A 26,527-nucleotide genomic window follows, 5' to 3' on the forward strand; every position below is an offset into this window, starting at 1 on the left:
TCAAATTATATTTGGAAACAGAGGACGTGGTGTCCTCCGGACTAAAGAGGAAAATAACCATCCAGATTGTTCTAGGTGCAAAGTGTAAAAGCCAGCATGTGTGATGGTATGGGGGTGTATTAGTGCCCAAGGCATGGGTAACTTACACATGTGTGATGGTATGGGGGTGTATTAGTGCCCAAGGCATGGGTAACTTACACATGTGTGATGGTATGGGGGTGTATTAGTGAACAAGACATGGGTAACTTACACATGTGTGATGGTATGGGGGTGTATTAGTGAACAAGACATGGGTAACTTACACATGTGTGATGGTATGGGGGTGTATTAGTGCCCAAGGCATGGGTAACTTACACATCTGTGATGGTATGGGGGTGTATTAGTGAACAAGACATGGGTAACTTACACATGTGTGATGGTATGGGGGTGTATTAGTGAACAAGACATGGGTAACTTACACATGTGTGATGGTATGGGGGTGTATTAGTGAACAAGACATGACTAACTTACACATGTGTGATGGTATGGGGGTGTATTAGTGAACAAGACATGGGTAACTTACACATGTGTGATGGTATGGGGGTGTATTAGTGAACAAGACATGACTAACTTACACATGTGTGATGGTATGGGGGTGTATTAGTGAACAAGACATGGGTAACTTACACATGTGTGATGGTATGGGGGTGTATTAGTGAACAAGACATGGGTAACTTACACATGTGTGATGGTATGGGGGTGTATTAGTGAACAAGACATGGGTAACTTACACATGTGTGATGGTATGGGGGTGTATTAGTGAACAAGACATGGGTAACTTACACATGTGTGATGGTATGGGGGTGTATTAGTGCCCAAGACATGGGTAACTTACACATGTGTGATGGTATGGGGGTGTATTAGTGCCCAAGGCATGGGTAACTTACACATGTGTGATGGTATGGGGGTGTATTAGTGAACAAGACATGGGTAACTTACACATGTGTGATGGTATGGGGGTGTATTAGTGAACAAGACATGGGTAACTTACACATGTGTGATGGTATGGGGGTGTATTAGTGCCCAAGACATGGGTAACTTACACATGTGTGATGGTATGGGGGTGTATTAGTGAACAAGGCATGGGTAACTTACACATGTGTGATGGTATGGGGGTGTATTAGTGAACAAGACATGGGTAACTTACACATGTGTGATGGTATGGGGGTGTATTAGTGAACAAGACATGACTAACTTACACATGTGTGATGGTATGGGGGTGTATTAGTGAACAAGACATGGGTAACTTACACATGTGTGATGGTATGGGGGTGTATTAGTGAACAAGACATGGGTAACTTACACATGTGTGATGGTATGGGGGTGTATTAGTGAACAAGACATGGGTAACTTACACATGTGTGATGGTATGGGGGTGTATTAGTGCCCAAGACATGGGTAACTTACACATGTGTGATGGTATGGGGGTGTATTAGTGAACAAGGCATGGGTAACTTACACATGTGTGATGGTATGGGGGTGTATTAGTGAACAAGACATGGGTAACTTACACATGTGTGATGGTATGGGGGTGTATTAGTGAACAAGACATGACTAACTTACACATGTGTGATGGTATGGGGGTGTATTAGTGAACAAGACATGGGTAACTTACACATGTGTGATGGTATGGGGGTGTATTAGTGAACAAGACATGGGTAACTTACACATGTGTGATGGTATGGGGGTGTATTAGTGAACAAGACATGGGTAACTTACACATGTGTGATGGTATGGGGGTGTATTAGTGCCCAAGACATGGGTAACTTACACATGTGTGATGGTATGGGGGTGTATTAGTGCCCAAGACATGGGTAACTTACACATGTGTGATGGTATGGGGGTGTATTAGTGCCCAAGACATGGGTAACTTACACATGTGTGATGGTAAGGGGGTGTATTAGTGAACAAGACATGGGTAACTTACACATGTGTGATGGTATGGGGGTGTATTAGTGAACAAGACATGACTAACTTACACATGTGTGATGGTATGGGGGTGTATTAGTGCCCAAGACATGGGTAACTTACACATGTGTGATGGTATGGGGGTGTATTAGTGCCCAAGACATGGGTAACTTACACATGTGTGATGGTATGGGGGTGTATTAGTGAACAAGACATGGGTAACTTACACATGTGTGATGGTAAGGGGGTGTATTAGTGAACAAGACATGGGTAACTTACACATGTGTGATGGTATGGGGGTGTATTAGTGCCCAAGACATGGGTAACTTACACATGTGTGATGGTATGGGGGTGTATTAGTGAACAAGACATGGGTAACTTACACATGTGTGATGGTATGGGGGTGTATTAGTGCCCAAGACATGGGTAACTTACACATGTGTGATGGTATGGGGGTGTATTAGTGCCCAAGACATGGGTAACTTACACATGTGTGATGGTATGGGGGTGTATTTAGTGCCCAAGACATGGGTAACTTACACATGTGTGATGGTATGGGGGTGTATTAGTGCCCAAGACATGGGTAACTTACACATGTGTGATGGTATGGGGGTGTATTTAGTGCCCAAGACATGGGTAACTTACACATGTGTGATGGTATGGGGGTGTATTAGTGCCCAAGGCATGGGTAACTTACACATGTGTGATGGTATGGGGGTGTATTAGTGAACAAGACATGGGTAACTTACACATGTGTGATGGTATGGGGGTGTATTAGTGCCCAAGACATGGGTAACTTACACATGTGTGATGGTATGGGGGTGTATTAGTGAACAAGACATGGGTAACTTACACATGTGTGATGGTATGGGGGTGTATTAGTGCCCAAGACATGGGTAACTTACACATGTGTGATGGTATGGGGGTGTATTAGTGCCCAAGACATGGGTAACTTACACATGTGTGATGGTATGGGGGTGTATTTAGTGCCCAAGACATGGGTAACTTACACATGTGTGATGGTATGGGGGTGTATTAGTGCCCAAGACATGGGTAACTTACACATGTGTGATGGTATGGGGGTGTATTTAGTGCCCAAGACATGGGTAACTTACACATGTGTGATGGTATGGGGGTGTATTAGTGCCCAAGGCATGGGTAACTTACACATGTGTGATGGTATGGGGGTGTATTAGTGAACAAGGCATGGGTAACTTACACATGTGTGATGGTATGGGGGTGTATTAGTGAACAAGACATGGGTAACTTACACATGTGTGATGGGATGGGGGTGTATTAGTGCCCAAGGCATGGGTAACTTACACATGTGTGATGGTATGGGGGTGTATTAGTGCCCAAGGCATGGGTAACTTACACATGTGTGATGGTATGGGGGTGTATTAGTGCCCAAGGCATGGGTAACTTACACATGTGTGATGGTATGGGGGTGTATTAGTGCCCAAGGCATGGGTAACTTACACATGTGTGATGGTATGGGGGTGTATTAGTGCCCAAGGCATGGGTAACTTACACATGTGTGATGGTATGGGGGTGTATTAGTGCCCAAGACATGGGTAACTTACACATGTGTGATGGTATGGGGGTGTATTAGTGAACAAGACATGGGTAACTTACACATGTGTGATGGTATGGGGGTGTATTAGTGAACAAGGCATGGGTAACTTACACATGTGTGATGGTATGGGGGTGTATTAGTGAACAAGGCATGGGTAACTTACACATGTGTGATGGTATGGGGGTGTATTAGTGCCCAAGACATGGGTAACTTACACATGTGTGATGGTATGGGGGTGTATTAGTGCCCAAGGCATGGGTAACTTACACATGTGTGATGGTATGGGGGTGTATTAGTGCCCAAGACATGGGTAACTTACACATGTGTGATGGTATGGGGGTGTATTAGTGAACAAGACATGGGTAACTTACACATGTGTGATGGTATGGGGGTGTATTAGTGAACAAGGCATGGGTAACTTACACATGTGTGATGGTATGGGGGTGTATTAGTGAACAAGACATGGGTAACTTACACATGTGTGATGGTATGGGGGTGCATTAGTGCCCAAGACATGGGTAACTTACACATGTGTGATGGTATGGAGGTGTATTAGTGCCCAAGGCATGGGTAACTTACACATGTGTGATGGTATGGGGGTGTATTAGTGAACAAGACATGGGTAACTTACACATGTGTGATGGTATGGGGGTGTATTAGTGAACAAGACATGGGTAACTTACACATGTGTGATGGTATGGGGGTGTATTAGTGAACAAGACATGGGTAACTTACGCATGTGTGATGGTATGGGGGTGTATTAGTGCCCAAGACATGGGTAACTTACACATGTGTGATGGTATGGGGGTGTATTAGTGAACAAGACATGGGTAACTTACACATGTGTGATGGTATGGGGGTGTATTAGTGCCCAAGACATGGGTAACTTACACATGTGTGATGGTATGGGGGTGTATTAGTGAACAAGACATGGGTAACATACACATGTGTGATGGTATGGGGGTGTATTAGTGAACAAGACATGGGTAACTTAAACATGTGTGATGGTATGGGGGTGTATTAGTGAACAAGACATGGGTAACTTACACATGTGTGATGGTATGGGGGTGTATTAGTGCCCAAGACATGGGTAACTTACACATGTGTGATGGTATGGGGGTGTATTAGTGCCCAAGACATGGGTAACTTACACATGTGTGATGGTATGGGGGTGTATTAGTGAACAAGGCATGGGTAACTTACACATGTGTGATGGTATGGGGGTGTATTAGTGAACAAGACATGACTAACTTACACATGTGTGATGGTATGGGGGTGTATTAGTGCCCAAGGCATGGGTAACTTACACATGTGTGATGGTATGGGGGTGTATTAGTGCCCAAGGCATGGGTAACTTACACATGTGTGATGGTATGGGGGTGTATTAGTGCCCAAGACATGGGTAACTTACACATGTGTGATGGTATGGGGGTGTATTAGTGCCCAAGGCATGGGTAACTTACACATGTGTGATGGTATGGGGGTGTATTAGTGAACAAGACATGGGTAACTTACACATGTGTGATGGTATGGGGGTGTATTAGTGAACAAGACATGGGTAACTTACACATGTGTGATGGTATGGGGGTGTATTAGTGAACAAGACATGGGTAACTTACACATGTGTGATGGTATGGGGGTGTATTAGTGAACAAGACATGGGTAACTTACACATGTGTGATGGTATGGGGGTGTATTAGTGCCCAAGGCATGGGTAACTTACACATGTGTGATGGTATGGGGGTGTATTAGTGCCCAAGGCATGGGTAACTTACACATGTGTGATGGTATGGGGGTGTATTAGTGCCCAAGGCATGGGTAACTTACACATGTGTGATGGTATGGGGGTGTATTAGTGCCCAAGACATGGGTAACTTACACATGTGTGATGGTATGGGGGTGTATTAGTGCCCAAAGCATGGGTAACTTACACATGTGTGATGGTATGGGGGTGTATTAGTGAACAAGACATGGGTAACTTACACATGTGTGATGGTATGGGGGTGTATTAGTGAACAAGACATGGGTAACTTACACATGTGTGATGGTATGGGGGTGTATTAGTGAACAAGACATGGGTAACTTACACATGTGTGATGGTATGGGGGTGTATTAGTGAACAAGACATGGGTAACTTACACATGTGTGATGGTATGGGGGTGTATTAGTGAACAAGACATGGGTAACTTACACATGTGTGATGGTATGGGGGTGTATTAGTGCCCAAGGCATGGGTAACTTACACATGTGTGATGGTATGGGGGTGTATTAGTGAACAAGACATGGGTAACTTACACATGTGTGATGGTATGGGGGTGTATTAGTGCCCAAGACATGGGTAACTTACACATGTGTGATGGTATGGGGGTGTATTAGTGCCCAAGGCATGGGTAACTTACACATGTGTGATGGTATGGGGGTGTATTAGTGAACAAGACATGGGTAACTTACACATGTGTGATGGTATGGGGGTGTATTAGTGCCCAAGGCATGGGTAACTTACACATGTGTGATGGTATGGGGGTGTATTAGTGCCCAAGACATGGGTAACTTACACATGTGTGATGGTATGGGGGTGTATTAGTGCCCAAGGCATGGGTAACTTACACATGTGTGATGGTATGGGGGTGTATTAGTGAACAAGACATGGGTAACTTACACATGTGTGATGGTATGGGGGTGTATTAGTGCCCAAGGCATGGGTAACTTACACATGTGTGATGGTATGGGGGTGTATTAGTGAACAAGACATGGGTAACTTACACATGTGTGATGGTATGGGGGTGTATTAGTGCCCAAGGCATGGGTAACTTACACATGTGTGATGGTATGGGGGTGTATTAGTGCCCAAGGCATGGGTAACTTACACATGTGTGATGGTATGGGGGTGTATTAGTGCCCAAGGCATGGGTAACTTACACATGTGTGATGGTATGGGGGTGCATTAGTGCCCAAGGCATGGGTAACTTACACATGTGTGATGGTATGGGGGTGTATTAGTGCCCAAGGCATGGGTAACTTACACATGTGTGATGGTATGGGGGTGTATTAGTGAACAAGACATGGGTAACTTACACATGTGTGATGGTATGGGGGTGTATTAGTGAACAAGACATGGGTAACTTACACATGTGTGATGGTATGGGGGTGTATTAGTGCCCAAGGCATGGGTAACTTACACATGTGTGATGGTATGGGGGTGTATTAGTGCCCAAGACATGGGTAACTTACACATGTGTGATGGTATGGGGGTGTATTAGTGCCCAAGGCATGGGTAACTTACACATGTGTGATGGTATGGGGGTGTATTAGTGAACAAGGCATGGGTAACTTACACATGTGTGATGGTATGGGGGTGTATTAGTGAACAAGACATGGGTAACTTACACATGTGTGATGGTATGGGGGTGTATTAGTGAACAAGACATGGGTAACTTACACATGTGTGATGGTATGGGGGTGTATTAGTGCCCAAGGCATGGGTAACTTACACATGTGTGATGGTATGGGGGTGTATTAGTGAACAAGACATGGGTAACTTACACATGTGTGATGGTATGGGGGTGTATTAGTGAACAAGACATGGGTAACTTACACATGTGTGATGGTATGGGGGTGTATTAGTGCCCAAGACATGGGTAACTTACACATGTGTGATGGTATGGGGGTGTATTAGTGAACAAGACATGGGTAACTTACACATCTGTGATGGTATGGGGGTGTATTAGTGAACAAGACATGGGTAACTTACACATGTGTGATGGTATGGGGGTGTATTAGTGACCAAGGCATGGGTAACTTACACATGTGTGATGGTATGGGGGTGTATTAGTGAACAAGACATGGGTAACTTACACATGTGTGATGGTATGGGGGTGTATTAGTGCCCAAGGCATGGGTAACTTACACATGTGTGATGGTATGGGGGTGTATTAGTGCCCAAGGCATGGGTAACTTACACATGTGTGATGGTATGGGGGTGTATTAGTGCCCAAGGCATGGGTAACTTACACATGTGTGATGGTATGGGGGTGTATTAGTGAACAAGACATGGGTAACTTACACATGTGTGATGGTATGGGGGTGTATTAGTGAACAAGACATGGGTAACTTACACATGTGTGATGGTATGGGGGTGTATTAGTGAACAAGACATGGGTAACTTACACATGTGTGATGGTATGGGGGTGTATTAGTGCCCAAGGCATGGGTAACTTACACATGTGTGATGGTATGGGGGTGTATTAGTGCCCAAGACATGGGTAACTTACACATGTGTGATGGTATGGGGGTGCATTAGTGCCCAAGGCATGGGTAACTTACACATGTGTGATGGTATGGGGGTGTATTAGTGCCCAAGGCATGGGTAACTTACACATGTGTGATGGTATGGGGGTGTATTAGTGAACAAGGCATGGGTAACTTACACATGTGTGATGGTATGGGGGTGTATTAGTGAACAAGACATGGGTAACTTACACATGTGTGATGGTATGGGGGTGTATTAGTGAACAAGACATGGGTAACTTACACATGTGTGATGGTATGGGGGTGTATTAGTGCCCAAGGCATGGGTAACTTACACATGTGTGATGGTATGGGGGTGTATTAGTGAACAAGACATGGGTAACTTACACATGTGTGATGGTATGGGGGTGTATTAGTGAACAAGACATGGGTAACTTACACATGTGTGATGGTATGGGGGTGTATTAGTGCCCAAGACATGGGTAACTTACACATGTGTGATGGTATGGGGGTGTATTAGTGAACAAGACATGGGTAACTTACACATCTGTGATGGTATGGGGGTGTATTAGTGAACAAGACATGGGTAACTTACACATGTGTGATGGTATGGGGGTGTATTAGTGCCCAAGGCATGGGTAACTTACACATGTGTGATGGTATGGGGGTGTATTAGTGAACAAGACATGGGTAACTTACACATGTGTGATGGTATGGGGGTGCATTAGTGCCCAAGGCATGGGTAACTTACACATGTGTGATGGTATGGGGGTGTATTAGTGAACAAGACATGGGTAACTTACACATGTGTGATGGTATGGGGGTGTATTAGTGCCCAAGGCATGGGTAACTTACACATGTGTGATGGTATGGGGGTGTATTAGTGCCCAAGACATGGGTAACTTACACATGTGTGATGGTATGGGGGTGTATTAGTGCCCAAGACATGGGTAACTTACACATGTGTGATGGTATGGGGGTGTATTAGTGCCCAAGGCATGGGTAACTTACACATGTGTGATGGTATGGGGGTGTATTAGTGCCCAAGACATGGGTAACTTACACATGTGTGATGGTATGGGGGTGCATTAGTGCCCAAGGCATGGGTAACTTACACATGTGTGATGGTATGGGGGTGTATTAGTGCCCAAGGCATGGGTAACTTACACATGTGTGATGGTATGGGGGTGTATTAGTGAACAAGGCATGGGTAACTTACACATGTGTGATGGTATGGGGGTGTATTAGTGAACAAGACATGGGTAACTTACACATGTGTGATGGTATGGGGGTGTATTAGTGAACAAGACATGGGTAACTTACACATGTGTGATGGTATGGGGGTGTATTAGTGCCCAAGGCATGGGTAACTTACACATGTGTGATGGTATGGGGGTGTATTAGTGAACAAGACATGGGTAACTTACACATGTGTGATGGTATGGGGGTGTATTAGTGAACAAGACATGGGTAACTTACACATGTGTGATGGTATGGGGGTGTATTAGTGCCCAAGACATGGGTAACTTACACATGTGTGATGGTATGGGGGTGTATTAGTGAACAAGACATGGGTAACTTACACATCTGTGATGGTATGGGGGTGTATTAGTGAACAAGACATGGGTAACTTACACATGTGTGATGGTATGGGGGTGTATTAGTGCCCAAGGCATGGGTAACTTACACATGTGTGATGGTATGGGGGTGTATTAGTGAACAAGACATGGGTAACTTACACATGTGTGATGGTATGGGGGTGCATTAGTGCCCAAGGCATGGGTAACTTACACATGTGTGATGGTATGGGGGTGTATTAGTGAACAAGACATGGGTAACTTACACATGTGTGATGGTATGGGGGTGTATTAGTGCCCAAGGCATGGGTAACTTACACATGTGTGATGGTATGGGGGTGTATTAGTGCCCAAGGCATGGGTAACTTACACATGTGTGATGGTATGGGGGTGCATTAGTGAACAAGACATGGGTAACTTACACATGTGTGATGGTATGGGGGTGTATTTAGTGCCCAAGACATGGGTAACTTACACATGTGTGATGGTATGGGGGTGTATTAGTGCCCAAGGCATGGGTAACTTACACATGTGTGATGGTATGGGGGTGTATTAGTGCCCAAGGCATGGGTAACTTACACATGTGTGATGGTATGGGGGTGCATTAGTGAACAAGACATGGGTAACTTACACATGTGTGATGGTATGGGGGTGTATTTAGTGCCCAAGACATGGGTAACTTACACATGTGTGATGGTATGGGGGTGTATTAGTGCCCAAGGCATGGGTAACTTACACATGTGTGATGGTATGGGGGTGTATTAGTGCCCAAGGCATGGGTAACTTACACATGTGTGATGGTATGGGGGTGTATTAGTGCCCAAGGCATGGGTAACTTACACATGTGTGATGGTATGGGGGTGTATTAGTGAACAAGACATGGGTAACTTACACATCTGTGAAGGCACCATTAATGCTGAAAGGTACATACAGCTTTTGGAACAACATATGTTGTCATCCAAGCAACGTTATCATGGACGCCCCTGCTTATTTCAGCAAGACAATGCCAAGCCACGTGTTTACCGTATTTCCTTGAATTGCCACAGGGTATATAGTATGCGCCTGCCTTGAATTACTGCCGGGTCAAACTCCCTTCCGGCGTTCCTGGGTGTTGTTGATAAATAGCTTTGGCTTTGCATAGTAGATCTTTAACTTGCACTTACAGATGTAGCGACCAACTGTAGTTACTGACAGTGGTTTTATGAAGTGTTCCTGAGCCCATGTGGTGATATCCTTTACACACTGATGTCAGTTTTTGATGCAGTACCGCCTGAGGGATATGTGTGTGTGTGTGTGTCACCTGTAGTGCAGGTGGGTCCCCAGGTGTCCTCCATGGTCTTAATGGTGGTGGTGAGCTCAGCTTCCATCTCCTTCTGGAAGTCATCCCCGCTGGAGGACTCACTTTCCCCCGTCAAATACTCTCTGATCAGCTTCTTCTTCTGCTCCACTGTGCCGCTCAGCAGCACGTCCAGCTCGTCCTCCGAACTACCACACACACACACACACACACACACACACACACACACACACACACACACACACACACACACACACACACACACACACACACACACACACACACACACACACACACACACACACACACACACACACAGCACCTTTGTTTAACTGTTAGCATGTGAGCTAAGTTTGTTTACATGTGAGCACGCCAGTTAAGTTTGTTTGCATGTTAGCCTGCAAGCTAAGTTTGTTTACATGTGAGCATGCGAGCTAAGTTTGTTTACATGTGAGCATGCAAGCTAAGTGAGTTTACGTGTTGGCATGCGAGCTAAGTTTGTTTACGTGTTAGCGTGCAAGCTAAATGTGTTTACGTTTAAGTAAGTTAGTTTACATGTTAGCATGCAAGCTAAGTTTGTTTACATGTTAGCATGCAAGCTAAGTGAGTTTACGTGTTAGCATGCGAGCTAAGTTTGTTTACATGTTAGCACGCAAGCTAAGTGAGTTTACGTGTTAGCATGCGAGCTAAGTTTGTTTACGTGTTAGCGTGCAAGCTAAATGTGTTTACGTTTAAGTAAGTTAGTTTACATGTTAGCATGCAAGCTAAGTTTGTTTACATGTTAGCATGCAAGCTAAGTGAGTTTACGTGTTAACATGTGAGCTAAGTTTGTTTACATGTTAGCACGCAAGCTAAGTGTGTTTACGTGTTAGCATGCGAGCTAAGTTTGTTTACGTGTTAGCGTGCAAGCTAAATGTGTTTACGTTTAAGTAAGTTAGTTTACATGTTAGCATGCAAGCTAAGTTGGTTTACATGTTAGCATGCAAGCTAAGTGAGTTTACGTGTTAGCATGTGAGCTAAGTTTGTTTACATGTTAGCACGCAAGCTAAGTGAGTATACGTGTTAGCATGCGAGCTAAGTTTGTTTACGTGTTAGCGTGCAAGCTAAATGTGTTTACGTTTAAGTAAGTTAGTTTACATGTTAGCATGCAAGCTAAGTTTGTTTACATGTTAGCATGCAAGCTAAATGTGTTTACGTTTGAGTAAGTTAGCTGAGTTTGTTTACATGTTAGCATGCAAGCTAAGTTTGTTTACATGTTAGCATGCAAGCTAAGTTTGTTTATGTGTTAACATGCAAGCTAAGTGTGTTTAAGTGTTAGCATGCAAGCTAAGTTTGTTTACATATTAGCATGCAAGCTAAGTTTGTTTACATATTAGCATACAAGCTAAGTTTGTTTACATGTAGCATGCAAACTAAGTTTGCTTGAATGATAGCCTGCAAGCTAAGTTTACGTGTTAGCACATCAGCTAAGTTTGTTTACATGTTAGCAGGCAAGCTAAGTTTGCTTGAATGTTAGCCCGCAAGTTAGGTTTACATGTTAGCATGCAAGCTATGTTTGATTACATGTTAGCATGCAAGCTAAGTTTGTTTACATGTTAGCATGCAAGCTAAGTTTGATTACATGTTAGCCTGCAATCTAAGTTTGTTTACATGTTAGCATGCAAGCTAAGTTTAATCACATGTTAGCATGCAAGCTAAGTTTGATTACATGTTAGCATGCACGATAAGTTTGTTTACATGTTAGCATGCAAGCTAAGTTTAATCACATGTTAGCATGCAAGCTAGGTTTGATCACATGTTAGCCTGCAAGCTAAGTTTGTTTACATGTTAGCATGCAAGCTAAGTTTGCTTGAATGTTAGCCTGCTAGTTAAGTTTACGTGTTAGCACATCAGCTAAGTTTGTTTACACGTTAGCATGCAAGCTAAATTTGCTTGAATGTTAGCCTACAAGTTAAGTTTGATTACATGTTAGCATGCAAGCTAAGTTTGTTTACATGTTAGCATGCAGGCTAAGTTAGTTAGCGTGTTAGCCTGCCATCTAAGATTGTTTACATGTGAGCATGCAGGCTAAGTGTGTTAACTTATTAGCATTAAAACTAAGTTAGTTAGCGTGTTAGCCTGCAAGCTGAGTTTGTTTACGTTAGCATGCAAGCTAAGTTTGCTTGAATATTAGCCGGCAAGTTAAGTTTAAATGTTAGCATGCAGGATAAGTTTGTTTACATGTTAGCATGCAAGCTAAGTTAGTTAGCGTGTTAGCCTGCCGGCTTACTTCACATGTTAGTACGACAGCTAAGTTTGTTTACATGTTAACATGCAGGATAAGTTAGTTTACATGTTAGCATGCAGGATAAGTTTGTTTACATGTTAGCATGCAGGATAAGTTAGTTCACATGTTAGCATGCAGGCTAAGTTAGTTAGCGTGTTAGCCTGCAAGCTGAGTTTGTTTACGTTAGCATGCAAGCTAAGTTTGCTTGAATATTAGCCGGCAAGTTAAGTTTAAATGTTAGCATGCAGGATAAATTTGTTTACATGTTAGCATGCAAGCTAAGTTAGTTAGCGTGTTAGCCTGCCGGCTTACTTCACATGTTAGTACGACAGCTAAGTTTGTTTACATGTTAACATGCAGGATAAGTTAGTTTACATGTTAGCATGCAGGATAAGTTTGTTTACATGTTAGCATGCAGGATAAGTTAGTTCACATGTTAGCATGCAGGCTAAGTTAGTTAGCGTGTTAGCCTGTAAGCTGAGTTTGTTTACGTTAGCATGCAAGCTAAGTTTGCTTGAATATTAGCCGGCAAGTTAAGTTTAAATGTTAGCATGCAGGATAAATTTGTTTACATGTTAGCATGCAAGCTAAGTTAGTTAGCGTGTAAGCCTGCCGGCTTACTTCACATGTTAGTACGACAGCTAAGTTTGTTTACATGTTAACATGCAGGATAAGTTAGTTTACATGTTAGCATGCAGGATAAGTTTGTTTACATGTTAGCATGCAGGATAAGTTAGTTCACATGTTAGCATGCAGGCTAAGTTAGTTAGCGTGTTAGCCTGCAAGCTGAGTTTGTTTACGTTAGCAGCAAGCTAAGTTTGCTTGAATATTAGCCGGCAAGTTAAGTTTAAATGTTAGCATGCAGGATAAATTTGTTTACATGTTAGCATGCAAGCTAAGTTAGTTAGCGTGTTAGCCTGCCGGCTTACTTCACATGTTAGTACGACAGCTAAGTTTGTTTACATGTTAACATGCAGGATAAGTTAGTTTACATGTTAGCATGCAGGATAAGTTTGTTTACATGTTAGCATGCAGGATAAGTTAGTTCACATGTTAGCATGCAGGCTAAGTTAGTTAGCGTGTTAGCCTGCAAGCTGAGTTTGTTTACGTTAGCATGCAAGCTAAGTTTGCTTGAATATTAGCCGGCAAGTTAAGTTTAAATGTTAGCATGCAGGATAAATTTGTTTACATGTTAGCATGCAAGCTAAGTTAGTTAGCGTGTTAGCCTGCCGGCTTACTTCACATGTTAGTACGACAGCTAAGTTTGTTTACATGTTAACATGCAGGATAAGTTAGTTTACATGTTAGCATGCAGGATAAGTTTGTTTACATGTTAGCATGCAGGATAAGTTAGTTCACATGTTAGCATGCAGGCTAAGTTAGTTAGCGTGTTAGCCTGTAAGCTGAGTTTGTTTACGTTAGCATGCAAGCTAAGTTTGCTTGAATATTAGCCGGCAAGTTAAGTTTAAATGTTAGCATGCAGGATAAATTTGTTTACATGTTAGCATGCAAGCTAAGTTAGTTAGCGTGTAAGCCTGCCGGCTTACTTCACATGTTAGTACGACAGCTAAGTTTGTTTACATGTTAACATGCAGGATAAGTTAGTTTACATGTTAGCATGCAGGATAAGTTTGTTTACATGTTAGCATGCAGGATAAGTTAGTTCACATGTTAGCATGCAGGCTAAGTTAGTTAGCGTGTTAGCCTGCAAGCTGAGTTTGTTTACGTTAGCAGCAAGCTAAGTTTGCTTGAATATTAGCCGGCAAGTTAAGTTTAAATGTTAGCATGCAGGATAAATTTGTTTACATGTTAGCATGCAAGCTAAGTTAGTTAGCGTGTTAGCCTGCCGGCTTACTTCACATGTTAGTACGACAGCTAAGTTTGTTTACATGTTAACATGCAGGATAAGTTAGTTTACATGTTAGCATGCAGGATAAGTTTGTTTACATGTTAGCATGCAGGATAAGTTAGTTCACATGTTAGCATGCAGGCTAAGTTAGTTAGCGTGTTAGCCTGCAAGCTGAGTTTGTTTACGTTAGCAGCAAGCTAAGTTTGCTTGAATATTAGCCGGCAAGTTAAGTTTAAATGTTAGCATGCAGGATAAATTTGTTTACATGTTAGCATGCAAGCTAAGTTAGTTAGCGTGTTAGCCTGCCGGCTTACTTCACATGTTAGTACGACAGCTAAGTTTGTTTACATGTTAACATGCAGGATAAGTTAGTTTACATGTTAGCATGCAGGACAAGTTTGTTTACATGTTAGCATGCAGGATAAGTTAGTTTACATGTTAGCATGCAAGCTAAGTTAGTTAGCGTGTTAGCCTGCCGGCTTACTTCACATGTTAGTACGACAGCTAAGTTTGTTTACATGTTAACATGCAGGATAAGTTTGTTTACATGTTAGCACGCAGGATAAGTTAGTTTACATGTTAGCACGCAGGATAAGTTAGTTTACTTGTTAGCACGCAGGCTAAGTGTGTTTAGGTGTTAGCACGGAAGCTAAGTGTGTTAGCATGAGCTAGCGCTGGGTGGCTAACAACCTGGTCGCTGCTCTCTCCTCGTCGCTCGGCTCCTCGATCTCGTAAGAGTCCACATCCCCCAGTTTGTCCATCTTGTCGGTAGAGAAGACACTTAAGAAGACATTTATGACAACATTGACGCAGGTTTGTCAGCAAACAACAAGCGCCGCTCTTTCTTCTTCGTCTATTGCAGCTTCTTCTTCTTCTTCTTCTTCGCCTCCTTGGAGGACCAATCCTTGTGCTGCGTGCGCAACCTCGCCACCTATTGGCCGCGCATGCGCACTGACACTGAACCCCACCAAAGTCTATCTTGTTTATTTGTATTTATGTAATTTTATTTTTCATTTTATTGAACGACAAACATACATTTATAATGCACGCAAAAGTGGAGGCACTTTCAACAAGTCAGGGAAATAAAACAAAAGCAAATTCGGTGAAAATTAAATAATAATAAATTATATATATATATATATATATATATATATATATATATATATATATATATATATACAGGCTTCAGCGACCCCCCACGACCTCAAAAGGGACAAGCGGTAGGAAATGGATGGATGGATGGACATATCCTTTTATTTATTTAATGTTTTTTGGCATGCACCCTTTATGTCCAAACCTAAATTAGCACTATTTCCCCCCTAAATGTTTCAAATCTGATTCACTGTTTCAGCATTTGGTTCTCCTTAAAGGAGTATTTAATAAAAACAATAACAATAAAAAAGTTATAGTATATATATATATATAATAAAAAATATATATACATATAAAATAAAAAATAAAATAAAAATATATATACATACGTTTATATATTTTTTATTTAATATTTTTTAACGTATTTTATATATATATATTTATATATATAAAATAAAAAATAAAAACAACTTTTTTGGGGGGGTAATATTTTATATTTTGCGTGTGAGAAAAACTGTATTTTCTCAATATGTATATAATTTAAAAAAATATATATATATATACATATAACATAACATAAATAAATAAAAAATAAAATGTATATATATATATATTTGTATTTTTTATTTTATCTTATTTTATATATGTGTATATTATTTTTTATTTTATATATATATATACATTGTTTTTATTATATATATATATATATATAAATAATTTTTTGGGGGGGTGATATTCTATATTTTGTGTGTGTGAAAAACTGTATTTTGTCAAAAAGTGTGTAAAACATGAAAAAAAGGTTACTATGACAGACCGGAAGTTAATATAAATATTTTAGTGTTGTATTAAAAATACTACTTGACTTATTTTCGACATTTCTACGACCGAGACTTGAAAATAAAACCAATAATATTCGTTTTCTATCAAAATGTTCAGTTTTTTTTTTCTTGCTGTTCCGCCTTGTCACCGCCAGATGGCGCCAGCACACCAGCGTTGAAGCTCAGTGTCAAAGGTCACCTGCCGGGGAGGGCCAATCACAGGCCGCCATTGTGTCCCTCCACCCAAGATGGCGGACAGCGGGGAGCCTGTTTGTTTGTTTTCTATCTTTTAGTCATTTTTATTTATTTTATTTATTTTGTTTGTTTGTTTGCACCTTGAACGCGCAGCTGCCGCCGCCCGCGCGCACGCCGCCGCCGCCGCCGCGTCCACCTCTGCCGCGCGCGTCGAGCCAATTAGACGCAGGTGCGACGCTAATTGGCGCGCGGAGGAGGGAAAAAAGAACATAATTACACACGTCTGTCCCCACGCAGGCGCGCCATTGTCGCCCCGGGGACAAATCAGCTGTGTGCGCGCGCAGGAATCCACGCTGTGTGTGCGCGCGCGCGTGCGTGTGTGTGTGTGTGTGTGTGTGTGTTGTTGGAAGAGTTTCCACTCATTGCCTGCAATTTGCGGCAAGAGAAGAAAAACATGCTTTCAGTCTGGAGAGATAATTGCCGCGGGCTGTTTTCCAACACGTGATCCACGTCCACGCGCGCGTCACGCGCACGAACTTGACGGCCTTACGCGCGCTTGCCCCGTCACGTTGGTTGTTTTTAAATTCACGATAAAAACGCAAATACTTTTTAATTGGCCCCGCCTTCTTTTGCAGCATCCGGGAAGTATTTTCCCACACAAAATGGAATTTTTTCCCCCTTCCTCAAAATTCTACACACAATACCCCACCGTGACTATGTAAAGGAGTATTTTTGGGGGGAAAAATGTCATTAAAAATAAAAACACTGTATTTTTCTCCCTTGCTAGTTTTTAGCAAATGTAGTAAATATAAATAAATAATAAAAAAAATTAATTAAATCTGACAACTCATGTTACAGCCGTATTGCCTTAGTTTTGTCCTCAAAATTCTACACACAATACCCCATCATGACTAAGTAAAGGAGTATTTTTGGGAAAAATGTTATTAAAAATACAAAAATTACACTTTTTCCACATTTTGTCATTACAACTTTATTCCAGAACGTGAATTTTTTTTTACATATTTTTGCAAATGTATTAAAATAAAAAAAAACTCAATAAATAAAAGTATTTTTAAAAATATTTTTAAGAAAATAACTAAATTTTGTTCACAATAACAAGCTGAGATTTTATTTTAATTTTTTTTTACAGATTTTTGCAAATGTATTAAAAAAATATCAAAATAAATTCTAAAAATAACACTTTTTATAAATTCATTTCAAAGCACTTTAATTTTCCCACAGCTCATGTTACAGCCTTATTGCCTTAGTTTTGTCCTCAAAATTCTACACACAATACCCCATCATGACTAATTAAAGGAGTATTTTTGGGAAAAATGTTATTAAAAATACAAAAATTACACTTTTTCCACATTTTGTCATTACAACTTTATTCCAGAACGTGAATTTTTTTTTACATATTTTTGCAAATGTATTAAAATAAAAAAAAACTCAATAAATAAAAGTATTTTTAAAAATATTTTTAAGAAAATAACTAAATTTTGTTCACAATAACAAGCTGAGATTTTATTTTAATTTTTTTTTACAGATTTTTGCAAATGTATTAAAAAAATATCAAAATAAATTCTAAAAATAACACTTTTTATAAATTCATTTCAAAGCACTTTAATTTTCCCACAGCTCATGTAACAGCCTTATCGCCTTTGTTTTGTCCTCAAAATTCTACACACAATACCCCATCATGACTAAGTAAAGGAGTATTTTTGGAAATGTTTTAAATAAAAAATATATTTTTTGGGAAGTACACTTTTTCCACATTTTATACATATTTTTACAAATTTATTAGAATAAAAAAACCTCAATAAATAATACAAATAAAAAGTAGTGTCGAGAATTAAACAAAAAGCAAATGTATTAAAATAATAATAACAATAAATAATAGTAAAAACGATTCTAAAAACATATTTACATATTTCTCCAAATTTATTCAAATAAAAATTACTCAATAAATAATAAAAAAAATCTTTCAAAAATATCTGTAAGAAAATAACTAAATGTTGTCCATTGTGACGAGTTGAGAATTTTTTTTGTACAATTTTTCGCAAATGTATTTAAAAAAACAAAAACAATAATAAACAATTCCCAAAATAATACTTAAAAAGATTTATATATTCAAAGCACTTCACTTTCTCCACAGCTCATGTAACAAATGAAATATATTCGGTTTTTTGTCCTCAAAATTCTACACACAATACCCCATCATGACAATGTAAAGGAGTATTTTTGGAAATGTTTTATTTAAAAATATATATATTTTTTTTAAGTACACTTTTTCCACATTTTGTACATATTTTTGCACATTTATTAAAATAAAAAAACTCAATAAATAATAAAAAATAAAATATATTGTTGAGAATATAAATAAATAAATTGCAAATGTATTAAAAATAATAATAATAATAAATCATTGTAAAAAAATTCAGAAAATATATTTAAGTATTTCTGCAAATGTATTAATATTAAAAAACCTCAATAAATGATAAAAATAAAATACATTGTTGAGAATATAAATAAATAAATTGCAAATGTATTAAAAATAATAATAATAAATAATTATTAAAAAAAATTCCAAAAATATATTTAGGTATTTCTGCAAATGTATTAATATTAAAAAACCTCAATAAATAATAAAAATAAAATACATTGTTGAGAATATAAATAAATAAATTGCAAATGTATTAAAAATAATAATAATAAATAATTATTTAAAAAAATTCCAAAAATATATTTAAGTATTTCTGCAAATGTATTAAAATATAAAAAAAACCTCAATGAATAATAAAAAAAATATTTGAAAAATATAAGAAAATAAGTAAATGTTGTCCATAGTGACAAGTTAGAAAAAAATGTTTGTACAATTTTTTACAAATAAAACTTTTTTTAAAATTCAATTCAAAGCAATTCACATTTTCCAACAGCTCATGTTGCAGCCTTATTGCCAAATTAAATACATTTGTTTTTTTGTCCTCAAAATTCTACACACAATACCCCCAATGTAAAGGAAATTTTTCTTTTTAAATAATTAAAAATAAAATACTTCTATGGGAATGCAAGAACTAAGACTACGATTTCCCTGACCTGAACCCGGGTCACTGGGCCCCCCCCTGGAGCCAGGCCCGGATGGTGGGGCACGATGGCCATTGCCTGATCCCCCACCCCAAGAGGCGACATGGGTCCCCCCTCCAATGGGCTGACCCCCCATAGCAGGGACCATAGAGGTCTGGTGCGACGTGAGCTGGTCCGATCCTCGGCTACAGAACCTAGTTCTTGGGACGTGGAACCTCGCCTCGTTGGGGGGGGAAGGAGCCTGAGCTAGTGCGCGAGGTGGAGAAGTTCCGGCAAGGGCTCTGGACCCAGTTCTCTCGAGAGGGGCTGGACTCTCTTCCACTCTGGGGAGAGGCGACGGGCGAAGTGCGGGACTTTGAGTCCGATTGGACCGTGTTCCGCACTTCTATTGTCGAGGCGGCCGATTGGAGCTGTGGCCGCAAGGTAGTTGGTGCCTGTCGGGGCGCTAATCCTAGAACCCCTTGGTGGACACCAGCAGTGAGGGATGCGGTCAAGCTGAAGAAGGAGTCCTATCCGGTTCTTTTGGCTCATAGGACTCTGGAGGCAGTGGACAAGGTACCGACAGGCCAAGGGATGTGTAGCTTCAGCGGCCGGACATGGGAGGATTTCGGGGAAGCCATGGAAAACGACTTCCAAACGGCTTTGAAGCGATTCTGGACCACCGTCCGCCGCCTCAGGAAGGGGAAGCAGTGCACTATCAACACCGTGTATGGTGAGGATGGTGTTCTGCTGACCTCGACTGCGGATGTTGTGGATCGGTGGAAGGAATACTTCGAAGACCTCCTCAATCGCACCAACCGTCTTCCTACGAGGAAGCAGTGCCTGGGGAATCTCGGGTGGGGTCTTCTATTTCTGGGGCTGAGGTTTGGGCAAGGCCCCGGGGGTGGATGAGACCCGCCCGGAGTTCCTTAAGGCTCTGGATGCTGTGGGGCTGTCTTGGTTGACAAGACTCTGCAGCATCGCGTGGACATCGGGGGCGGTACCTCTGGATTGGCAGACCGGGGTGGTGGTTCCTCTCTTTAAGAAGGGGGACCGGAGGGTGTGTTCCAACTATCCTCAGCCTTCCCGGTAAGGTTTATTCAGGTGTACTGGAGAGGAGACTACGCCAGATAGTCCAACCTCGGATTCAGGAGGAACAGTGTTGTTTTCGTCCTGGTTGTGGAATTGGGGTGGATGAGACCCGCCCGGAGTTCCTTAAGACTTTGGATGCTGTGGGGCTGTCTTGGTTGACAAGACTCTGCAGCATCGCGTGGACATTGGGGTCGGTACTTCTGGATTGGCAGACCGGGGTGGTGGTTCCTCTCTTTAAGAAGGGGGACCGGAGGGTGTGTTCTAACTATCATGGGATCACACTCCTCAGCCTTCCCGGTAAGGTTTATTCAGGTGTACTGGAGAGGAGGCTACGCCAGATAGTCCAACCTCGGATTCAGGAGGAACAGTGTGGTTTTCATCCTGCTCGTGGAACTGGGGTGGATGAGATCCGCCCGGAGTTCCTTAAGGCTCTGGATGCTGTGGGGCTGTCGTGGTTGACAAGACTCTACAGCATCGCATGGACATCAGGGGGCGGTACCTCTGGATTGGCAGACCGGGGTGGTGGTCCCTCTCTTTAAGAAGGGGGACCGGAGGGTGTGTTCCAACTATCCTCAGCCTTCACGGTAAGGTTTATTCAGGTGTACTGGAGAGGAGGCTACGCCGGATAGTCCAACCTCGGATTCAGGAGGAACAGTGTGGTTTTCGTCCTGGTCGTGGAACTGTGGACCAGCTCTATACTCTGGGCAGGGTTCTTGAGGGTGCATGGGAGTTTGCCCAACCAGTCTACATGTGCTTTGTGGACTTGGAGAAGGCATTGGACCGTGTCCCTCGGGATGTCCTGTGGGGAGTGCTCAGAGAGTATGGGGTGTGGGACTGTCTGATTGTTGCGGTCCGCTCCCTGTATGATCCGTGCCAGAACTTGGTCCGCATTGCCGGGAGTAAGTCGGAAACGTTTCCAGTGAGGGTTGGACTGTCCTTTCTCACCCATTCTGTTCATAACTTTTATGGACAGAATTTCTAGGCGTAGTCGAGGGGTTCCGGTTTGGTGACCGCAGGATTAGGTCTCTGCTTTTTGCAGATGATGTGGTCCTGATGGCTTCATCTGACCGGGATCTTCAGCTCTCCCTGGATCGGTTCTTGACCAGGATGAGAATCATGAAATCCAAGTCTGAGTCCATAGTTCTCACCCGGAAAAGGGTGGAGTGCCATCTTCGGGTTGGGGAGGAGATCTTTCCCCAAGTGGAGGAGTTCAAGTACCTCGGAGTCTTGTTCACGAGTGAGGGAAGAGTGGATGGTGAGATCGACAGGCGGATCGGTGCGGCGTCTTCAGTAATGCGGACGTTGTACCGATCCGTTGTGGTGAAGAAGGAGCTGAGCCGGAAGGCAAAGCTCTCAATTTACCGGTCCATCTACGTTCCCATCCTCACCTATGGTCATGAGCTTTGGGTCATGACCGAAAGGATAAGATCACGGGTACAAGCGGCCCAAATGAGTTTGGGTCTCTCCCTTAGAGATAGGGTGAGAAGCTCTGCCATCCGGGAGGAACTCAAAGTAAAGCCGCTGCTCCTCCACATGGAGAGGAGCCAGATGAGGTGGTTCGGGCATCTGGTCAGGATGCCACCCGAACTCCTCCCTAGGGAGGTGTTTAGGGCACATCCGACCTCCTATGTCCCCCCCTCCCTTGTGGAGGGGGTCCGGTCCGATGACCATGGATGAAGTACTGGCTGTCCAGAGTCGAGACCCAGGATGGACCGCTCGCCTGTGTATCGGTTGGGGACATCTCTACACTGCTGATCCGCCTCCACTTGAGATGGTTTCCTGTGGACGGGACTCTCGCTGCCGTCTTGGATCCACTTTGAACTGAACTCTGGCGGCCGTGTTGGAGCCACTATGGATTGAACTTTCACAGTATCATGTTAGACCCGCTCGACATCCATTGCTTTCGGTCCCCTAGAGGGGGGGGGGGGGTTGCCCACATCTGAGGTCCTCTCCAAGGTTTCTCATAGTCAGCATTGTCACTGGCGTCCCACTGGATGTGAATTCTCCCTGCCCACTGGGTGTGAGTTTTCCTTGCCCTTTTGTGGGTTCTTCCGAGGATGTTGTAGTCGTAATGATTTGTGCAGCCCTTTGAGACATTTGTGATTTGGGGCTATATAAATAAACATTGATTGATTGATTGATTGGAGGCCACGGGGAAGACCCAGGACACGTTGGGAAGACTATGTCTCCCGGCTGGCCTCGGGACCCCCCCCCCTCTGAGCTGGACCAAGTGGCTGCTTAGGCTGCTGCCCCCGCGACCCGGATAAGCGGAAGAAGATGGACGGATAGGAAACACCTAAAAATAGTGCAAGAAAAACACCTGTCCAGTTTTCAATCAGAGGACCAGGAACTAGGAAGGCAAAGTGCAGAACAAACCCAAGGCACCAGCTGAGAAGGACCACTGCACCTTTCTCCCGCCTGCCGAGACAGGAAGTAGCTGCCACAGCCTCCTTTCCATTCGCACCTGTGTGTGTGTGTGTGTGTGTGTGTGTGTGACAGGATGTTCCTGCGAGGGAGACGTGCGGTCATGCGTGTGTCAGACGTGTAACATGTCTTCCTGCACGCCGCCGCCACCACCTTTGGGAGCGCCGCTCCACCTGTTGGCCCGCTGAGAGACGCGCACCTTCATTATCTTCTCCCACCTCGCATCACATGTCACCACCTACAGACCCCCCCCCCACACAAATGTAAAAGTGTGGCCAGGTTATTATCAGATCACACACACACACACACACACACACACACACACGAGAATAACATCAAGCATGAGGTAATAACACACCTGAGTTGCTTGATTTCACTTGGCAAGGTGTGTGTGTGTGTGTGTGTGTGTGTGTGTGTGTGTGTGTGTGTGTGTGTGTGTGTGTGTGTGTGTGTGTGTGTGCCGCCGACACAATCCGAAGACAACCAAATTGAAAGGAGACGCTATAGCGAATATAGCTATTTTTAGAGCAGGGGGTTTTAGCATACAGGTAGCACGCTAGCAAAAAGGCATCCCGATTTATTTATTTATTTTTTTTTTTTTTTTTAGCATGTTCGCATTTTAGCGAGGTAGCATGTTGCCATTTTAATTTGAACGTTTTGTAGTCTTTTTTTAAATTTTTTTTTAAGAAAAACACGTTAGCATTTTTTCCAGAAAGCGCGGTAGCATGTTAGCGTTTTGTGCCGAAGGTTTTGTGGTCAGTTAAAAGTTTTTTTTTTCATAGGAAGACAGGTTAGCATTTTCTTCAGAAAGTGCCATAGCATGTCCGCAGGTTAGTAGAATAGAATATTAGCATTTTATTTTGAAAGATTTTTAGTCAGTTAACGGGTTTTTTTTTTATAGGGAGACATGTTAGCATGTTTTTTTTATAGGGAGACATGTTAGCATTTTCTTCTTAAAGTGCTGTAGCATGTTAGCAGAATAGCATGTTAGCGTTTTGTGCTGAAGGTTTTGTAGTCAGTTAAAAGGTTTTTTTTCATAGGAAGACACGTTAGCATTTTCTTCAAAAAGTGCCGTAGCATGTCCGCAGGTTAGTAGAATAGCATATTAGCATTTTATTTAGAAAGATTTTTAGTCAGTTAACAGATTTTTTTTTTTAAATATGAAAAGACATGTTAGCATTTTCTTCTTAAAGTGCGGTAGCACGTTAGCAGAATAGCGTGTTAGAATTTTGTACCAAAGGTTTTGTAGTAAGGGGACAGGTTTCTAGAGGAAAATCACATTAGCATTTTGTTCTGAAAGTGCGGTAGCATGTTAGCAGAATAGCATGTTAGCATTTTGTGCCGAAGGTTTTGTAGTCAGTTAAAAGGTTTTTTTCATAGGAAGACACGTTAGCATTTTTTTCAAGAAGTGCCGTAGCATGTCCGCAGGTTAGCAGAATAGCATGTTAGCATTTTTTTTGGAAAGATTTTTAGTCAGTTAACGGGTTTTTTTTTTTTAATAGGAAGACATGTTAGCATTTTCTTCTTAAAGTGCGGTAGCATGTTAGCAGAATAGCATGTTAGCGTTTTGTGCTGAAGGTTTTGTAGTCAGTTAAAAGGTTTTTTTTTCATAGGAAGACACGTTAGCATTTTCTTCAAAAAGTGCCGTAGCATGTCCGCAGGTTAGCAGAATAGCATGTTAACATTTTATTTTGAAAGATTTTTAGTCAGTTAACGGGTTTTTTTTATACGAAGACATGTTAGCATTTTCTTCTTAAAGTGCTGTAGCATGTTAGCAGAATAGCATGTTAGCGTTTTGTGCCGAAGGTTTTGTAGTCAGTTAAAAGTTTTTTTTAATAGAAAGACACGTTAACATTTTCTTCAAAAAGTGCCGTAGCATGTCCGCAGGTTAGCAGAATAGCATGTTAACATTTTATTTTGAAAGATTTTTAGTCAGTTAACGGGTTTTTTTTTTTATAGGAAGACATGTTAGCATTTTCTTCTTAAAGTGCTGTAGCATGTTAGCAGAACAGCATGTTAGCGTTTTGTGCCGAAGGTTTTGTAGTCAGTTAAAAGTTTTTTTTTCATAGAAAGACACGTTAACATTTTCTTCAAAAAGTGCCGTAGCATGTCCGCAGGTTAGCAGAATAGCATGTTAGCATTTTATTTTGAAAGATTTTTAGTCAGTTAACGGGGGTTTTTTTTTATAGGAAGACATGTTAGCCTTTTCTTCTTAAAGTGCTGTAGCATGTCAGCAGAATAGCATGTTAGCGTTTTGTGCCGAAGGCTTTGTAGTCAGTTAAAAGTTTTTTTTTCATAGGAAGACACGTTAGCATTTTCTTCAAGAAGTGCCGTAGCATGTCCGCAGGTTAGCAGAATAGCATGTTAGCATTTTTTTTGGAAAGATTTTTAGTCAGTTAACAGGTTTTTTTTTTTATATAGGAAGACATGTTAGCCATTTCTTCTTAAAGTGCTGTAGCATGTTAGCAGAATAGCGTGTTAGAATTTTGTTCCAGAGGTTTTGTAGTAGGGGGACAGGTTTTCTAGACGAAAATCACAGCATTTTGTTCTGAAAGCGTGGTAGCATGTTAGCAGAATAGCATGTTAGCATTTTGTGCCGAAGATTTTGCAGTAGGTTGACAGGTTTTTATCGGAAAATCACATGAGCATGTTCTTCTTAAAGTGCGGTAGCATGTTAGCAGAATAGCATGTTAGAATTTTGTGCCAAAGGTTTTGTAGTAGGGGGACAGGTTTCTAGAGGAAAATCACATTAGCATTTTGTTCTGAAAGTGCGGTAGCATGTTAGCATTTTGTACCGAAGGTTTTGTAGTCAGTTAAAAGTTTTTTTTCATAGGAAGACAGGTTAGCATTTTCTTCAAAAAGTGCCGTAGCATGTCCGCAGGTTAGCAGAATAGCATGTTAGCATTTAATTTTGAAAGATTTTTAGTCAATTAACATTTTTTTTTTATAGGAAGACATGTTAGCCATTTCTTCTTAAAGTGCGGTAGCATGTTAGCAGAATAGCATGCTAGAATTTTGTGCCAAAGGTTTTGTAGTAGGGGGACAGGTTTCTAGAGGAAAATCACATAAGCATTTTGTTCTGA

The 26,527-nt window shown here is 41.7% G+C and overlaps 1 protein-coding gene and 1 long non-coding RNA gene across 5 annotated transcripts in view; both read right to left on the reverse strand.

The window, feature by feature from the left end:
* The window catches only part of eapp (e2f-associated phosphoprotein), a 19,275-nt gene extending 3,616 nt beyond the window's left edge, over positions 1 to 15,659 (reverse strand). For 2 of the 3 annotated variants that reach the window (XR_009804031.1, XM_061885824.1), the window contains exons 1-2: positions 15,451 to 15,658; positions 10,649 to 10,833 (exon numbers count right to left, since the gene is read on the reverse strand). Coding sequence is in view for 2 of the 3 variants with exons in the window: in XM_061885824.1 (XP_061741808.1) it covers positions 10,649 to 10,833; positions 15,451 to 15,521 (256 nt within the window). In the remaining variant the exon portion in view is untranslated. Of the gene's footprint in view, positions 1 to 10,648; positions 10,834 to 15,450 lie in introns of all 3 variants that reach the window. The other variant, XM_061885825.1, reaches the window with a different exon arrangement.
* Positions 15,660 to 19,642: 3,983 nt separating this feature from the next.
* LOC133542158 (uncharacterized) overlaps positions 19,643 to 26,527 on the reverse strand; it is a 33,902-nt gene continuing 27,017 nt past the window's right edge. The window contains exons 3-4 of one of the 2 annotated variants that reach the window (XR_009804078.1): positions 23,397 to 23,682; positions 19,643 to 23,316 (exon numbers count right to left, since the gene is read on the reverse strand). This is a non-coding gene — a long non-coding RNA (uncharacterized LOC133542158). Of the gene's footprint in view, positions 23,683 to 26,527 lie in introns of both variants that reach the window. The other variant, XR_009804075.1, reaches the window with a different exon arrangement.

The sequence above is a fragment of the Nerophis ophidion genome, linkage group LG24 (genome assembly GCF_033978795.1).
Source record: "Nerophis ophidion isolate RoL-2023_Sa linkage group LG24, RoL_Noph_v1.0, whole genome shotgun sequence".
NCBI lineage: Eukaryota > Metazoa > Chordata > Actinopteri > Syngnathiformes > Syngnathidae > Nerophis > Nerophis ophidion.